This window comes from Dromaius novaehollandiae, chromosome 13, assembly GCF_036370855.1.
Source record: "Dromaius novaehollandiae isolate bDroNov1 chromosome 13, bDroNov1.hap1, whole genome shotgun sequence".
Classification (NCBI taxonomy): Eukaryota; Metazoa; Chordata; class Aves; order Casuariiformes; family Dromaiidae; genus Dromaius; species Dromaius novaehollandiae.
This window is the reverse complement of record NC_088110.1, coordinates 18,240,367-18,257,378: the sequence shown is the minus strand read 5'-3', so window position 1 is coordinate 18,257,378 and position 17,012 is coordinate 18,240,367. Positions and strand designations below refer to the sequence as shown.

Here is a 17,012-nt window from a genome sequence, read left to right as displayed (position 1 = left end):
TTCCCCCCCACAACAGTGGGACATAACAGAGCTGCTCCGCAAAGAGCTCTGGGGGCACGCAGGACACCACAAACCCAGGCCAGGGCTCCCTCGCCAGGGAGCTACTCTGCACGCTGATGCCCTCAGCTCTTCTGCTGGGTGCACGGAGAGGTTTCTACGAAGACTCTCCCTTCCTGTGGTGAGGGTTATGAGGGACTGATTGAATTGCCCTCATATTTCATGCCATTCTTATTTTAACAGGGACTTAAAATACGTATCAGTTAAATGGAAGCTGGATAACATGCTAGCTTATAGTACATTTTATTACTAGATAGGATACAGAAATTCTAAATGCATAGAAGAATTTTGCTTGCCACCATCCTTCCAAAATTATTAACTACTTTTGGGCCATTTCTTTGCCATCCCCATATGTCTTCTTTCCTCTTATCCGATTCAGTCAATTTGATACGATGACTATCCTGCAAGGAGGTGTACGCTGTCAGCATTCAACGAAATAACTGTCCTTCTGCCTTACTGGAGATGGAGCCCATGAACCTGTATGTGACGGAAGAGAGCTATTGCTCAGCATGGCTCTAACACTTACAGTCTAGACATTAATCCATAATACAGGAGAACTGCGTATGCAATCTACATCCTCTCCAAAGAAAATAATACACCCTACGACAAATGCTAATAATATTCAGTAGCTATTCAGTCCCCTTTCACACTCTCTTCCCCTTTCGCTCCCTGCCTAAACCTCAATTTGAGAAAAGAAACTGCTGTTTTGATCAAATCTGACCTGGGAGGTCCTTTTCAAGAAGAACTGCCTGCAGCTTTTCAAGAAACCCCAGCGCATTTTCAGCAACGTCGTAAGGAGGAAACACAGGTGAAATTTTAGCCTGAAATGTGCACATACACATACGGCCCACGACTTCTCTTGAAGTTGCTCGTGCCCAGCTGAGGGCAGGGTTGGGTCTGAACTGTGAAGTCAGTTATGGAAACCAACATCAACTCGACACGGCCCACGCAGATCTCTGGAGAGCAAAATCCGAGGGAATGCTACCCCCAACTCTGAGGGTTATTCCAGGTTCCCTACAGGAGAACAGGGCTGATGAGACTTTAAGGCCTCTTTCAGGCTTCTATCAAGGGCAGGCAGACGTGATCATTAGGCAGAAGCAAGTCACTCCTAAAGGTGCAGATCTGCTCCTTGCCAGAACTCGTTTCTGAGCGGGTGGTGTCAGGCATGAGTGCAAGCCATCACGTGAAATTTAAGTTCACCCTTATGACTGGAGCAGAATCACAAGAGTTCATTGTTTGACCTAAAATTAAGACATTCAGAAGACTTGTGGGGCCCTTAAAAATATTCCTTGTAGCTCTCAATAGTAAATGTTTTAAATACAGCTTCTAATTCTAAAAAGCTACTATCTTAGGGGAGGGGATGGAAAAGCAGTTCAAGTATCAGCCTCTTAAACACTGAATAACGAAGGGCAGAATGGTCTCACTATGGCTAACTGGGGTTTAAGAGTGTGACAGGTTGAGCTTTTCTAGTTGTAATTTATACCTCAGCAACAGAACCAGTGTTTTCTTCCCAACCATTAAAAGGGGGTAACACATCTGCTAAAACTCCAGCACAATGGCTGGCTTTGCACTGCAGCAGGAAACGTAACCCAATAGTCTCAGAACTGGTGCAGCGCCTGGCCATTGCTTAATGGGAAAGGATTTGAAAATTTAGTTCACTGAAACATCTGTTAAGCTCTTGCTACCCTAACACATGATATTCTTTCTGCTCCGTTACCTGCCAACAAAAATATTTGGTTCTGTGTAAGACTATCGCAAGCGTGTGATAATAGCACTCTGCTTCTAATTTTGTATGCCATTGTAGCCCCACCAAATCATCCGGGGCTGACACTAGATATATATTCGGTTCAAGCTAGGAACTTACAATAAATTCATTTAATTTTGTACGTAACTAGTAACAAATCGGATGGGTTTCTGAATGACTAGCATTAATTTAAAACAAAACAAGCCACGCAGTTGTACTGGTCTTGAGCCAACTCACAAGCCTTGCGGATGTCTTAAACCCCCACCCACACCCAAGATCTCGAGCCGAGCCAGCTGGCCGTATCCTCGGCCTGCATGGCTACCTTCAGAGGCCCTCGCCCAAGCTCCCATTGACACCGGGCACTTGCTTCAAGTCACCTATAATTATATTGTGAGCTCCTCCAATTTACTGGGTAACTGTGTCGTGGTAAGCAAGAGAGAGGCCCTTGCAACATGATTAGGGCTACAGTAGCTACTATATAATACTATGGTAATTCATTTGCAACTACCCCATCTATCAAGAATTACTTGTTCTCCAGTTCTGTTTAACAAATTCTTGTAGATTTGAGATCTTGGGGGGGGGGGGGGGGGAACTCATTCAGTCTGCAGTGCTCTGCTTACTCTAAGTATTTGTTGCGTACCTGTAACCATCAGTAACATAAATATTGTATTATGTTTCGAAAGCTGACCAGACAACTTCCTGCGATTCCAAAGGAAGCTTTGCTATAATCAGCACAAATATGCCATAATTTTTATAATGTAAGCAATCATAAAACAGGTTTGGAAGACATGGACTTGCATTTTTTCCTTTCAGTAAGGTATGAACCATTTACAGAAACAACTACAATTATATATCTAAAAGCTTAACACTTCAAAGAGAGAACAGGTTTTTCTTTTTTTTTTTTTCTTGAAATCCAGATTATAAAAGTGGTGATCTGCAACACCATTCCTTATGCAGAAGCTTAAAATAGCCCAATTTCATGAAGAGTGTCCTAATTACTGAAATTGAGTCACTGTAGTAACAGCAAATAAGAAAATAAGGAGCGTGATACCAGAATACTGCTTCTCGGTGCTTCAGGGAATCGGCTAAAACGAAACAGCTACAGGCAGCGTTTCCTGAGCTAAACCCTGCCAGGCCGAGTGCTCCAAGCGCCGCGTGCCGGAGGCTGCGGGGCCTCTCCCCAAAACGGAGATTCACAGTACGCAGGAACATGCATTTGGGGAGAAAACGCGACATTGTCGTCTACCAGATCGGAGCTGTTTAACATGCACGAGCTGAATAACTACATTAAGAAACGGTTTTCAAACACGCAGGGTATGTTTGCTCGCTGTTTGGAACAAAACAAAATAATGTTTTGATTTCTAGTAAATGAACTTTAGATAGATAATTTAATAACTGCCACAGAAAATGACGCCGACTAAGTCAAAGCTGTGAAAACTAATGGTGGTAGAGATACCACCTCAGAGCGCAAAGCTAGCACAGGCGTATCTGCCTGGCACCATGCCTGAGCTAATAATACCTGACTTCTCTGCACGTAACCTTGGCACGGACAGCTCACTCGCAGTTGCAGACCCAGCTCCGCTGCAGATAGTTCAAACGTTGCTGCATCATGCTGCATTGTGCAATGCAGGACCCTTGCAAGACACGCGGACGTACGGCTCACACCTCAGGACAGCAGCTCTCACCTCCGAGACGCGCCCTCAGTATCCGGACCAGAAAACTCATCTAAGCTCTGGGGAGAGCTGCCATAGGGGAGTGAGATGAAGCCTACAGAAAAATCCTCTACAAAGTCCATTCCAGGTTAGTGATAGCACAATCCCTGCAGAGGGGGAACCAGCAGTTCATTTGCTCCCTACTAATCTTACAATACAAAAATTCCGACATTGGCCATATTGAGAAATTCAGCTTGTCTGCGTACCCAGCAAGAGTCACTTCTTTGTCCCAAGGTTTATTGGCAGTGGAAGCACTGATAAGCTGCAGGGGAACACGGCAATTCATATCAGAACATGAGCTGCAAGAGCCATGCTTACCCTCACCCACACCCACCACGGTACCACTCAAACAGCCTCAGGGAAATAAATACGAACACAAAAGGACTTCCTGAAGCAGTTAGTCTTGGACTAGGGCGCACTGTTATTCCAGGCGGGTATATTTTGTATTCCTTTTTACACACCATGATTAAACAAACAGATACTATCAAAAGAAACCATCAGTGGATTTAAAGAATTCAAAATGAACTCCACTGGTTTAACTTTTTATGTATATATGTATTACATGTATAAGCGTGACTTTACCTGATTAACAAACACAAGAGGTTCCTTTGTGAAACCAGAGTAAATAAAACTAAGTTAATTCACAAAATTTCCACAGACTGGATCTTTCCCACTGTAGGTTGATATCGTGCACTTAAATAATTTGTTGCATAAACTCTCCCTAACACAGCAGAGACATTATTTTAAAAGTACTGGTCAAAGAGTATGTTGAAAGATTTTATTTCTGTTTCAAGGTGAGAATGCACCCATCCCAGTCTCATGGCCGCGGACAGGGTTTGCGCACGCACCTTCTGCAGGCAGTGTGCACAGACTGTCCTGGCTGTCCCTGCACCACACTACAAAGTGTTTGTACCCTTGCTTCATCGGTGGTAGTGAAGATTTGGTGTTGTTCAAGAAGCTGTTCAAGAAGCTGTTCATTTTTGGACATGTAAGCACAGTTTTGAACACAGTAAGATGCATCTTCTGCTTTTATGTATCCCATGGAAATTAAGATGAGTTTCATTTCATTCAATCCTTTTCCTTTTTGCACCACACTGATTTGCTAACTACTGGAGGTTATGCTGCAGATTAAACTACTTAAGAATGGATCCTCCCTCTCTCAAAAACTCCTTCCCTGCTCTTTTTGCAAATGAGGACAATTAATTTTGTCTGTACCATTGACTCAGGGAGACGATAAGGTACATAACACCACTTACACCGGTCACTGAATGCTCTGTAAAAGGGGCCTGAAGAAATTGCCATGGCTAGATGGGTCTTACAGGGATATTAGTCTTTTCATGACCCTGGTTCCTAAGCGCAAACATTCAAGGGAGTCTCCCCGCCTCCCCGTCCTTTGGGAACACCATTCTCTGCCAATGAATAAGAAATAGTCAATAAGGTGAAAAGAGAACCAGTTCTCCATGAAGAAGTAGCTATCCTATGCCCAGCAAATGACTTCGGGCTCCTTGTAAATAACCTGGGTGAGAGGTTCAAGAGATAAGTGTAACCCCCTCCAGGCACCGGGGATGTTGCCAATTCCTATTTAACGAAGCCTCCTAATACTGCCTATGAAAGACTTGCATAGCCTTTCTTTGCATCATGGTGTCAATCCAAAGTCCAAGAGAGACAAAGGAAAAACTCTCATTGCCTTGTTTCATAAGAAAAAGACCCATTTAGAAAATTGAGACACATAATATAGGTAACACTAAAAATTCATTCGAGCCATGACATCTACACACTAACTTACAATTCTAGCAATACTCTTGTCAGATTGCAATAATCAACCTATTTCAGTAGTCGTTTGCTTGAAAATGAATATAGAAAGAGAAGGATTCTTCTCTAAAATTATGTGCCACTGACACTTGGAAGTAGGCAGCTGTTGACGCATCTCTAAAACCCACTACTGACTCACTCTCCAGAGGCTCACATGGGCAAATCTGGCTTCATGGACTGCATTTATCTTCACCCACTTTCTTCCAACACAGCCCAAGAGTTTTCCTTCTTCAAGGACTGTATATTTTAAAACCAAAACAGTCGGGAACTGTCTCAGAAGAAACAAGTGTGTTTTAAAGGTGAATTTAAAACTGTAGCGTTTAAAAGTTTTAAGCGTGAAACATTTTAGAAGCGAATGTTAACTTACTTCAAATGCTGGAATTTAAAACCGCCAAAATATAAATCTGCCAAATACAGATGCACAGAGTAGGTATAAAAAGAATCAAGAAAATCATTGCTTTTTTTCTGAGTAAGAGTGAGGGTGCTTTTTCCACCAAAAGCGCTTCCTTCTCCTCAGCCATTACTAATGCCTGCAGTATCTTTTCTAACTAGGGCATTTGTTTACATTAAAAAAACTCAGTTAAGCATACTCCACTTAAAAACCAAAGCAATTTTTGATGGTTTACATATATTGAGCACTCTAAATTATCCCACACCTAAATATAAAACTACCTTAACCAGAGCGAGCTAAAATCATACCTTCCAAGGGAGCCTCATACTGCACCTAACGTGGTACTTTTACTGAGGACTGACAAAGTTCATGTAAAATTGTTCAAGCATCCTCTTCTAGAGTGCTCCCTATCTTGACACTGCATTTGCCGTTAAAGTCAGGTTGCGGTTATAAAAGGCAAAAGGTTAAAGCAAATACATACATCTGGATTTTTATAACTTCGCTTCCCTGACTTGAAAACTAAAGCTGTGTAAAACACTGTAAATCATTCGCTTACCATGGATTTGGTGAAAGGTCGAGCCAAGGTAAACAACAGGCTATACACCCACCAGTTCCGATGGAGCGAGGAGTACATCATATTTCCAGGATGGACGGCATTAGACGTCACCCCGTGGGGAGAAAGGCGTCGGTTCAGCTCATTGGAGAACAGTATATTGCAAAGCTTGGAACGGTTGTAGGCCAGCATAGACCAATACTGCTTCTTAGATGGAGAAAGCAGGCTGAAATCAAGTTTTCCAAAGGAACCTTGAATTTCTGTAAATCTAAAAAACAGTAAACATGCCTGAGATACCCCACAGTTAATTTTGCTCTCATTTGGAGAACATAAAACGTAGACAATAGAGTAGAGCTTAGCCAGAACCAACAAAAACAACAGCTTATTTTGGAGTTGCAGGTATCTACTGGAAATTTTTTGAGGCCAAAGGAATAGTCCCATAAACCATGGCAGAATTATTAAAATACCAGAAATAAATGATACCTAAAACAAATCAGAAAAGGTTTTAATGATATAAAGACATTGCACACAGTTTATGAACCACATTCTTTTAAATCTAGAAAAAAGATTTTGCCATAGAGCCACAAAAGCATAATTACCTTACAGTAAATAATGTGAGGTTAAATAACTGCATTATAAGCACGGAAAGCCAGCATTCTTTTATTTCCCCTTCTTCCCTTCCCTTGATTATTTCATCTAGTGTTCATGTACTGCACGCTTTCATTTAAGTGTTCAAGTAACTATGGATGAGTCTCACTGCCTCTTAGACTCTTTTTTAGATTAAAAATTGATGAATATAAAGGGGTTATAACCTTGGTAACTTGCCATCAATAGTCTTATATGTTTAAAAGATAAATGTAAACAAAGCCAAAATGAGTTCTGGCAGAGTATAATGTTTTTAAGTATACCCATGGCATGGCTGAACACAAATCAAAGTAACTAGTTGATGTTTTTTAATTGGGTCTGACAGAGTCATTAAACACCAGCTGTTTGTTTCTCCCCCCCCCTCTTTTTTAATAACAAAGTAGTGAATGTTCTGAAGACATTTAGATGAAGAAAAGGAATTTTCCAGATAACATTTTTTTCCAATTCTTACAAGTTTGATTTATCACATTACTTGTATATCTTAATATTAGGAAATAATACTACATTTAGTTACAGACCTATGTTCCACTCAGAAATGCTACTAAAAATAAAAAGGATTTAGCAAGCTCTTTTTAATACTCAGAGTTTTCAGAATCAGCTGGAGAGCACAGGGATAAATGTAATTATAGTACACACTAGAAAAATGTTTTAAAATATCTTTACTAATTTTGCATCTCATGCCCAGAAATGAAGAGATCAGCTGGAATTTCTACATTCATTCTGTGAGCAGAATTATAATACACGCAGAGAAAAGCAACTATGGTATTTGAACTCAAGAGGAATCCAGGATGTTCTGTATCTTGCAGAATTAGCACTTCAATTTCAACAACAAATTCCTCTTTCATAATTTTCACAGTTAGATAAAATACATTTCTGAAATTAACAGGCCTATTCTGGGAGGAATTTCACATATTCATATCCCAAGTAACCTTTCAGAACACCCAACAATACTCTATAAATAAACTACTTTGTGTGTGCTGCACAATGGAAACACAGTTAGTGGCATATTTTGAGCCCAGCCCTGCAAGTGTGCTTATGTGAGTCAATCTTACTTAGGTCGGCAATCTCATTGAATTCAGCGGGATAAGGGCTGTACAATCAAATTAACTGCACAGAAATAAAGACAGGAGGAAAGTCAACCTACTTATTATTCTCATTTTAATATGCTGTGCTTAAACTACCTAAAAGCTTAATTTAAAAAGAATTCATTTGTGCTGAATCCAGAGAAGTAACTAAAAGAGAATGAAGAACCAGAGAGGCAAATAAATATTTTGCCTTGCAGCAGTGTAGTATAATATTTTCTGCAAAAACAGGACTTGATTTTTCCCCTAACAGGGGGTCTTGACTCCAACAAAAAGATCCAGCCAAGGTTTATGGAAGTAATTAGATTCCAACACTTCTGTTTTACAACATAGTTTAAGGCTCAGAGCTCTCAAGTAGGTCAGAAAGTACTACTACACAGTAATACCTAATGTCTAAACTAACTCCTTACATCAGTTTCTTGCCATTAAACAGATGGGAGGGAAAAAAGAAAAAAAAAGAAAAAAAGAAAAGCAGTCATTTACAATGATCATTTTAAAAGTTAAGATGTGACATTTGTACATGAATTGGACCCCCTAAAAAAAGAAAATCAACTAGTGGCATTCATTATTCTATTCAAACAGAGATTGCCACTTATTTTTTTGATGGGCTTCTATAAACCTCAGCTAATCACATTGAGTTAGCAATGAGCACTTTAAAAAATGTTTTTAAAAACAAGATAAAGATGTGCAGAGATACAAGCTCTAGTTACACATAGCACTTAATACAGTGAAAAACAAAGATGTCATTTAAAATACTATCTGAGGGAGAAGCTTACAAAGGGGAACAAGCAGCTGACAATTCAACATAATCTCCCATTAAATAACAGCTCATTTATACGTATCCCATTGTGCCCTCCACATCTGGCAAGTGATTGGAGTTGGCAGATTTATTTCTAGAGCTATCTTGCCTGCCCTGTAGTAGCCTCCCTGACTCCTAACAGGACTCTGCTACTTGCTTTCACAAACCTGGTGTGATTTGCAAAGATAAGGGTGTCCAGATTTTGTTACCACCTAATTACTAGACATTTCATGTCTTTTAACACCGGGGAGGATTATTACTGCCATTTTCTATTGCTTCCTTTCATTTCAGCCATCATAAATTTAAAATGGTAAAAGTAAATCTATCTGCAGTGTGTCATTTATACCATAAGCCCCTGTGTTTGGGAGTGATAAAGGTTTCAGCCTGACCCTTGGCTGGTCTCTCTCTACCAGGTCCCCAGGGTTACATTTTATGGAAACATGATTAAAAAAAAATAAGCTTCATTCTGGGTCACTAAAACATTTCAGAAATATTGGGGAGGGAGAGGGGGAAGGAGCACTCACACATTTTTCCTTTTGGTTTGCTAAAGCTCTTAAACACAACCAAAAGTGAAACAGAAATCAACAGAAATGTTTAAAGGTGGACATTATGGGTCTAATCCTGCAGTCCCTGAACTACCTCAGAAGCCAATAAGTGGTTCATGCATGCTAAAATTCAGAATCGGGGCTGTTCATTTTGCACAACCAGCTTTCTTATTTAAATCGAGTCCTTCTTTTCAGTTACTAATACAGTTCTAAACAAACACCACAAGCATGTCTGAAATAAGGCAAAACCTCATACTGTCTTTTTTGGCAACTCTACTTCTCACTGCAATAGAAAAGATGAGCATCTAGCACTTTAATTGAAATTTTAACCAAAAGAAGTATGGCCAGATTTCTAATATGTTATTAACTACAGTATTTCCCATTTTACAATTATACAGCTAATGTCTGCATTGAATTCCCTAATTTCTCATTATAAAACAATTGGATTTCATCTAACAGTTTTTAATTGCATTGTTTCTCCTGCTAAAATAACTGCACATGCTTCTTGGTAAGATGTTGAAGTTGTTGAATGACAAATCAATACAGGTCATGCCATTCAGATTTAATCAATTATTATTCCATCTTCTAGCAAAATCAATGAGTGGTCTGAAATGAAGTGAAAATCTGCATTCATACAAAGACAAAATCAAAAAATACCTACACAATATTATAAAACTAGAGCACACTATACAGCAATGGAGCCAGATCCAGGAACATCCACAAACATTAGTGAATCTTCCATTTTCAAACATATTATTCAAACAAAAATGCTTTAGCACAGGGCGTTTCATTTTTAAAAAGTTCTGTATTTCCAGTGAAGTTCTGCCATAACAGTTTTCAGCTCCAAAGATTGCAGATTTCAGATAAATCAAAAGTGTACTGTAACATTAACCAACCTGTGTGATTCTGAGGATACCATAACCACTCTCGCAGGAGATGAACGGCGTAGAACATCTTCAAGGAGCTGGACAAGATAAAAATGTCCCAAGTGATTCACCTGGAAGGTGGACTCCAGGTCATCTTCCGTCAAGCACCACGCAACACCAAAAATGGCAGCATTGCAGATCAGTATGTGAAGAGGCCTGAATAATCAAAGTATTAAAGAACAAAATTAAAGCAAGAAAAAGAAAGCTCAATGAAATATATTAATTACATTTTTGTGTGAATTGGGTCAACATGTCATCTCAAGATGCCCACCAGGGCAAGGCCACACAGCTTTTCCACTTCCTCCAAAAATAGCAACTAGAATTGTAACACTTGGCATCTCTAGAACCAAGCCCTGGAGGACCATCGCGAACTCCCTAAGTTTGGGCCGTTTGGATCGATAGCAATCGCTGAATGGAGAGCTGACATGCATGGGCAGATCAGATTCTTAAATATATATAAGGACCAGGAATACCCCAGGGCCTATCCATTCATCCAGATGTTATTAAACCATTGCAGTAGTAGAAGAAAGGCAAAGTTTTGGTCTATGAGAGTAGAGCAAAGTAACTTTGCTACAGATGTTGTAGAAAGTCACTAGTCCTCTCAGTGAACAGCAGCAAAAGGAATTAAGAAAAGGAGCCAGATGCAATAATGCTCTTGCCCACACATTTTATATTCTTGAGGCTTGCAAAGTACTCTGCTAAATTACAAGAAGTTTAAAAAAACTGGGTTGGAAAATAAAAACAACTTCCTTGGAAAACCCCAGAAGGTGTAATTTTTGTGGACTGCAAACAGTAAATATGAGATCCACAAAACAGAGTCCTCCACTGAAGTCACCTAACACAGTTTCTACAGAGATACCATGACCAGGGCATCTCAAAATGAAGTGTTCCTAATCTGCTTTGTAAAAGGTATGATTCTACCATTCTAACTATGCTGGAAGAGGACCTGCCATATAAGTCTCAAAATCAAAACTCAAGTCCAGAAAACTTGAACTTCTTTGACAACTCTACTGTAATGCCAGGATGCTGAACACCTTGCAGCCTTCTCAAACTCCAACCAAGATCAAGAACAAACACCTTTGCTGGTTTTTCTCATCTTTTATTGAACACTTATGAAACTCAGAAAAGGCTCTCATTTTCAGACCTCAGATGGATCACACAAAGCAATGACTGCCAAACAAATACTTTTCACACCTGCCCTAACCACGCACCAATATCTGAGATGTCCTAATACCACAATAATAAAATCTGTCACATTTGTTTTGCTTGTTCCAGCCTATTACGTCTTTACCACAACTGGCCAAATCTCATGAAAAAACAAAAGCAGCCACGTCTCCTTACCCAGTTCTAGAGACTCCCAACAAACTCTAATACGAAGGACAAAGGACTACTTGCCTTCTCTTCTTTTCAAGTACTTCTTCACAACCCAACCACACACAAAAAAACAAGAGAGACAGTCAGGATCATTTTCCCACATGGTTGAAAGGCACATTTATCTCAACTCTGAGCATCTGCAAAAGCAATTCTGGAAAAGAACGTGAAAAATGAAGCCTCAGGTTGTCAAACAACTCTGAGTGAGTTAGATTCCTTCAGGTATTTTTGAAAAACCCAGATTTTGATAGACTAATTTTCAAAAACATCTCTGGAGGAATCAAATGCTCTTCAGCTAAATACTGAGAGCTGCATGATCATGGATCTAAATAGTAGGCTACACTTCCTTATTAAAATAAATTTTAACTTCAAGCCCATACCGAAGTTACCAGTACAGTGTTGTTTAATAAGAAGTTCACAATCACGTATCTGCATCTGTGTCAATCTGGAAAAAAAGTAATAAAAAAGCCTCAGAAGCAGTATGAAACATCTCTGTACTTTGGGAAGCTCGTTTTGTGATTTTCTTTTAGGTCAGTGAAACTTAGACTCGTAATATCTACTCATACGTTCTGCACCTGGGAAAAGACACGGGAGATAAAGGGGAGTGCCCTTTTCAAGGCAAGGGCTGCCGCTTCTGTTCAAACTGACTTGCACAAAGTCATTGCTTTTCTCATTTTTGCAACCCCACTCAGCATAGCACACTTGAATGAAAGGAATAAAATTCAGGCAGGCTGAACTGAGAGACTCAAGATTGTATTTTTAAAGAGGTGTCAGACCATTTGTGGCATATTTTACCAAAAATTTGTTTTCTGGTATTCTGCCAAATATCGTTTTGCCATATTCATCTCTAACCTCAGTTCACGTTGCCTGTTCGAGATGCATCTGCCAGCAGGAAAACAAAGCCTCACGAAGACAGAGCACATGTGTGCAAACTTTGCATGATGCAGCATCTCTTCTAAAAGTTTCTGAAACACTCTGTCAAGAATTAATTTACAGATTTCTAAATCTGCTGGGAAAAGGCACAAGCTTCTTCTACGTAGAGGCAGTTGCTGGTATAAGAGCCTCCCGTTCGAGAACTGAGGCACACCAGCACTTCTGTAACACAGAAAATACTACCACAAGTCCCTCCAAAAGCAAATATGGCACTTTTTAAAGAGATTACTCTTCTATTTGGTAACTGTGATATAGCATATAACTAGTATAAAGCAGAATGCATTAATCTGATTGCCGCCTCTTTCACGAAATACGCAGATCCATAAAGAGCAAGTGCTGCCCTTCAACACGCACGCGGATCCCGCCTGAGTGAAAGACAGCAAAGTGGGTCACAAAGGAGACATGCAGAAATCTTCCATCTCCCTCAGCTACAAAACTATTTTAATTTTTTTTTTTGACTGTCACTGGACAATGACGTTATCACAGGACGCTGCACTGTGAATTCCAAATACAGTACGGATAATAAGGGAAACGTTACTGCTTTGAGCTGTCCCTCGGGTTGACGGGTAGGCCAGGCTGCACAGAACAACGCGCTCGGAAGTGACAGGCCACGGTGAGACAGCAAGGTCCCACGTGTGAACCAACAGGGCATCCCACCGACCCAGGCTGTAACAGCCCACGCTAATACTAAGTCCACCAAAACTACCAGAGGCAAAATATGCACTCAACACCTAAATCTGCCAGCTCGATTACTTAAAAAGAGGATTCAAGAATTTTAAAACTACAAAATGTGGTCAATTTTAAATTGCAAGGGCATTTAATTCAGTTTTTAAGAAAGAAAGAAAAGTATGCTTCAATCATGAGATCTGTATTTTTCAAATAACATCTTTGGGTTTTTTGGTTTTTTTTTGTTTTTTGTTTTTTTTTTACATAAAAGTAATTAGAATTCAAGAGTGGGTAAAGTTACAAATCTTCAGAACGTTCTCTAAAAGTTATCTGTGAAGAAATATAAAACCAGAAACATTTTAAACTGATATCCTAGTGAAAAGGTAACATCGGATTCCTCTTTCGAATGACTTTGTTTTTAAGTGGTGTTTGCGCTTTTAAATGGTCTAAGCCTGTCTCCAGGAAAACGCGACAGAGCAGAACCCCGCGGGGCAGCCTGGGTCGGTGCGGGAGGGCTGCCGGGCTTCGCGCCGCGCTGAAAGCGGTGCCCTCGGCACGGGCCCCGCGCCCAGGCCCACCGGCCCCCGTGGTCCCCCCAGCCAGGCTGCCAGCGAGGCCCCAGGCCTGTAAATCGGCACGTAGGGTTCTGCGACCTGGACATTTTCACGCCAGGAAGCGAGTGAGATTACCTACGAAACAGCCGTCATCGAGTTACAGATTTCAGCCACAGATGACAGATGCTGATCTCAGCGGTGCCGAGCTCCGGATCAGCGAGCGTATCGTTATGCAGGAGCAAAATTTTTAAGATACGTGACAATTCACACCACACATCTGGCACTGCGGCTTTGCTTCATGACAGGAGTATTTGAAGTGATAACAGAACTACGACCTTGATTTCACAAGTTCATTAAAAACACTGCTGTGATCTACATTAGGCTTCCTCCTGAGCCCAAGGAAAAAACCTCCCCTCAGTTTAAAATAGTTTGTAATTCTACCTCAAAAGCACAACTAGAACCAACAAAAAACATCAGCAGCATTTTCTGTCATGTTTACTCCTGGCATTGACATTAGCAAGCTGCTCCCTTTAACCATGGCTCCTCTTTGGTATTTCTGGAAACCCTGTATAGTTAAAACCTTGCAGTGTTTTGAAAATTTACCCCTATGCCTCCTTAAAACGTCTTCAGTCAGTGACTTACATCACACCAAGTGAGCTAATGTGCTCTACCGTTACAATTTAAGTATGCACTGGGACTCGAACATAAGCTGCTCCGTCGTAGCAGATAGTCCGTTTCTTATCATTCGCAGCATGACTGAGACTCCAGAACACAGTGAGATTTTTCTACAGTTGCTGTATCGCTTGCAGTGAAAGCACTATCTGGGTAAGCGTAGCTTGGATTTAGTGAAAGCTAAAAGGCAAGTGGAATTAACAGGGACATCCTTAACAGTAGATGTATTTCAGCCGAGATATTCACTGTCTTGTGCACTTCACAAGTGTGATGCATCACCAGCTCCTGCATTGGGCAAGTCATTCAGACCTCACGTGCTATGCTAAATTTGCCATTAGAAGCAACAAAGCAATCCAACTGCTCTGCACTATTTGAAAATACAATAAGTGAATACATTAGAGAGATACAGAAATTAAGTTGTTGCTATAAATCAGTTAGTTATGAAATTTAATAATCAATTTGTTAGCACCTGATGTAAAACTATGATCTGTCAGCAGCCTCCCAAGTCAGCTGTGTGCAGCAGTAGATATTTCCAAGGGAATTAATTACTGATGATTTGCAAAGGTAAGAATAATATTTTTCAACAAATGTAGCCTGTGCACTAGGAGGTTAAACAAACACCACCAAAATGTCAACAGAGTTCTTGGCTTTGCTGTTCTCCCATTTCAAATGTAATGAAATAGTTAACCAGAAATTATGCAAAGGGAATACTTTCAAATCTTCCCATGAAGCAGAATGTCACACCATCTGGGGCACTTCTCAAGTGATTTGAAAAGTTCACACTGTTTGGAATTACACAGAAATTCAACAGAAAAGGCCTTGCAATATCCCCAAAGTCCCATAAGCAACTGTAGACCTATGTCACGGCCAGTAAAGAAGGCAGAGAGATGTGACTTCTCCTCCATAAAGCAGCAAAGTCACAGCCCACCAAACTTTTTTATCCCATAACTCCGAAAATCCACGTTGCTCTCTCTGTGTTAGAAAATGGTGCTTCTTTCTGTGAGGAAATGTCTGGATTCACAAAGATGATAACCAACATCCAGGCTAGTCTTATGGATGTCCAGAAAAAGGGAGTTAACCAAGCACCTCCAGAAATCCCACGCAATCACACGAGTGGCAGTGACGGGAACCCGAGCAACGACGAAGCCGCTGAGAGTCACGCAGCAGCGGGAAGGCAGTGCCGCACATAAGGAGCCCAACACCTCCTCCAGAACGGGTACCGGTGTGACAGAACCTTCAACGCAGAAGGGCCCTGCTCAACTCCGTGATTGTGGAAACGAATGCTTAATGCCTAACTTCTCTTTTTCTGAGCGCGTTGATTGAAAGGCCGGTACAAATATTCTCCATTGCCACCTGCCAGCTGACAGACTCACGGATACTTGTCAGACAGGCTTCATCTTCAGGTAAGCTGCTAACACAGAGCGTGGGCCGTGACGGATGACCTCTTGCTCTGAGCAAGCAAAATTCTTTCAAATTCATCCTACTGGGTTTCTTTGCAGAATTTGCCACTGGCGATCAGCAAAGTTTTCTGCCTCACTTCCAAGTGATTAATGAAAATGGACTGAACTTGTTCGGCTTCTTTCCTCATGCCAAAAACACAGGAATTGTTATGAGCACCTGCCTCTGTGCTTTCACAAAATACCATGTGCGTACTGCCATACAGGGCAGCCATCTCTCAATCATTATTCATTACCTCCATAAAAACTTCGGTATAGCATTTCATGAAAGTTTGAAGAAGCAGCAAAGGTCTCAATAGGTTTAGAAGTAAACAGAAGACATCCATTATTCCTGGTTTTCCCTTTACTAGCTTTTCTTATATATAAAGGAAAAAATGGCTTCTTATATCTCTAGACATTAATAAGCAATCTGCCTTTGAAGACACACTGGCCTTTTAGCTCTAGGGGGATAGACGAGTTTGAGAGAGGCCTACTTTTCCTTTTAATGGGGTGCTGAAGCAATTTTCACTATTGTAAAAATTTTGAACTTCAGCTTCTGAAGAGAAATTCAGATCCCATATTAGCTAAAGAAACAGTTCTTAAAACATTTGGAATATTGCCCTCCAGCTGACCTTAACACCACCTGCATCACCAAAGAAATTTTCCTCAAAAGTGATCCAAAACGGGATTTTCCCGTCTTCCAGTCCTGTGTGAGTTTCACAGAAACTATATATGAAATAAGAGAAGCAGGGATGAGGTTTAATTTGTTGACATGACCTGTCTCCCACACTTGGCTATTTTATACACTGGAAATACGGTATGCAATACTAGAAATCCCAGGAGGTGGGAACTTTTTAATCTACATTTGGCCACCTGATATCTTTACATGAGTAAATCACCTTCTTTAGATAGCAAACTAATTTTAAAAAATGAAGGTCAAGATTATAATTTTTACTTGCTTTTTAACTGATTGCTCCAAGGCAGATGCCTTCCCTACTGTCCCAAAGACGAGCTCAGTTTGGTATATAGCAGTCCTCTTCTACTATTTTTCTGAAGGTCTGAAGAAGCAAATCTCTGAGGAAGGATCACTGAACTCAACCCATGACTTTAGAGT

General features: G+C 40.6%; 1 protein-coding gene across 7 annotated transcripts in view; it reads right to left on the bottom strand.

The window, feature by feature from the left end:
* WWOX (WW domain containing oxidoreductase) overlaps nucleotides 1-17,012 on the bottom strand; it is a 509,240-nt gene that overhangs the window by 367,083 nt on the left and 125,145 nt on the right. For 6 of the 7 annotated variants that reach the window (XR_010391474.1, XM_026107625.2, XM_026107627.2 and 3 more), the window contains exons 7-8: nucleotides 10,237-10,422; nucleotides 6,273-6,537 (exon numbers count right to left, since the gene is read on the bottom strand). Coding sequence is in view for 6 of the 7 variants with exons in the window: in XM_026107625.2 (XP_025963410.1) it covers nucleotides 6,273-6,537; nucleotides 10,237-10,422 (451 nt within the window). In the remaining variant the exon portion in view is untranslated. The remainder of the gene's footprint in view (nucleotides 1-6,272; nucleotides 6,538-10,236; nucleotides 10,423-17,012) is intronic. The other variant, XM_064519731.1, reaches the window with a different exon arrangement.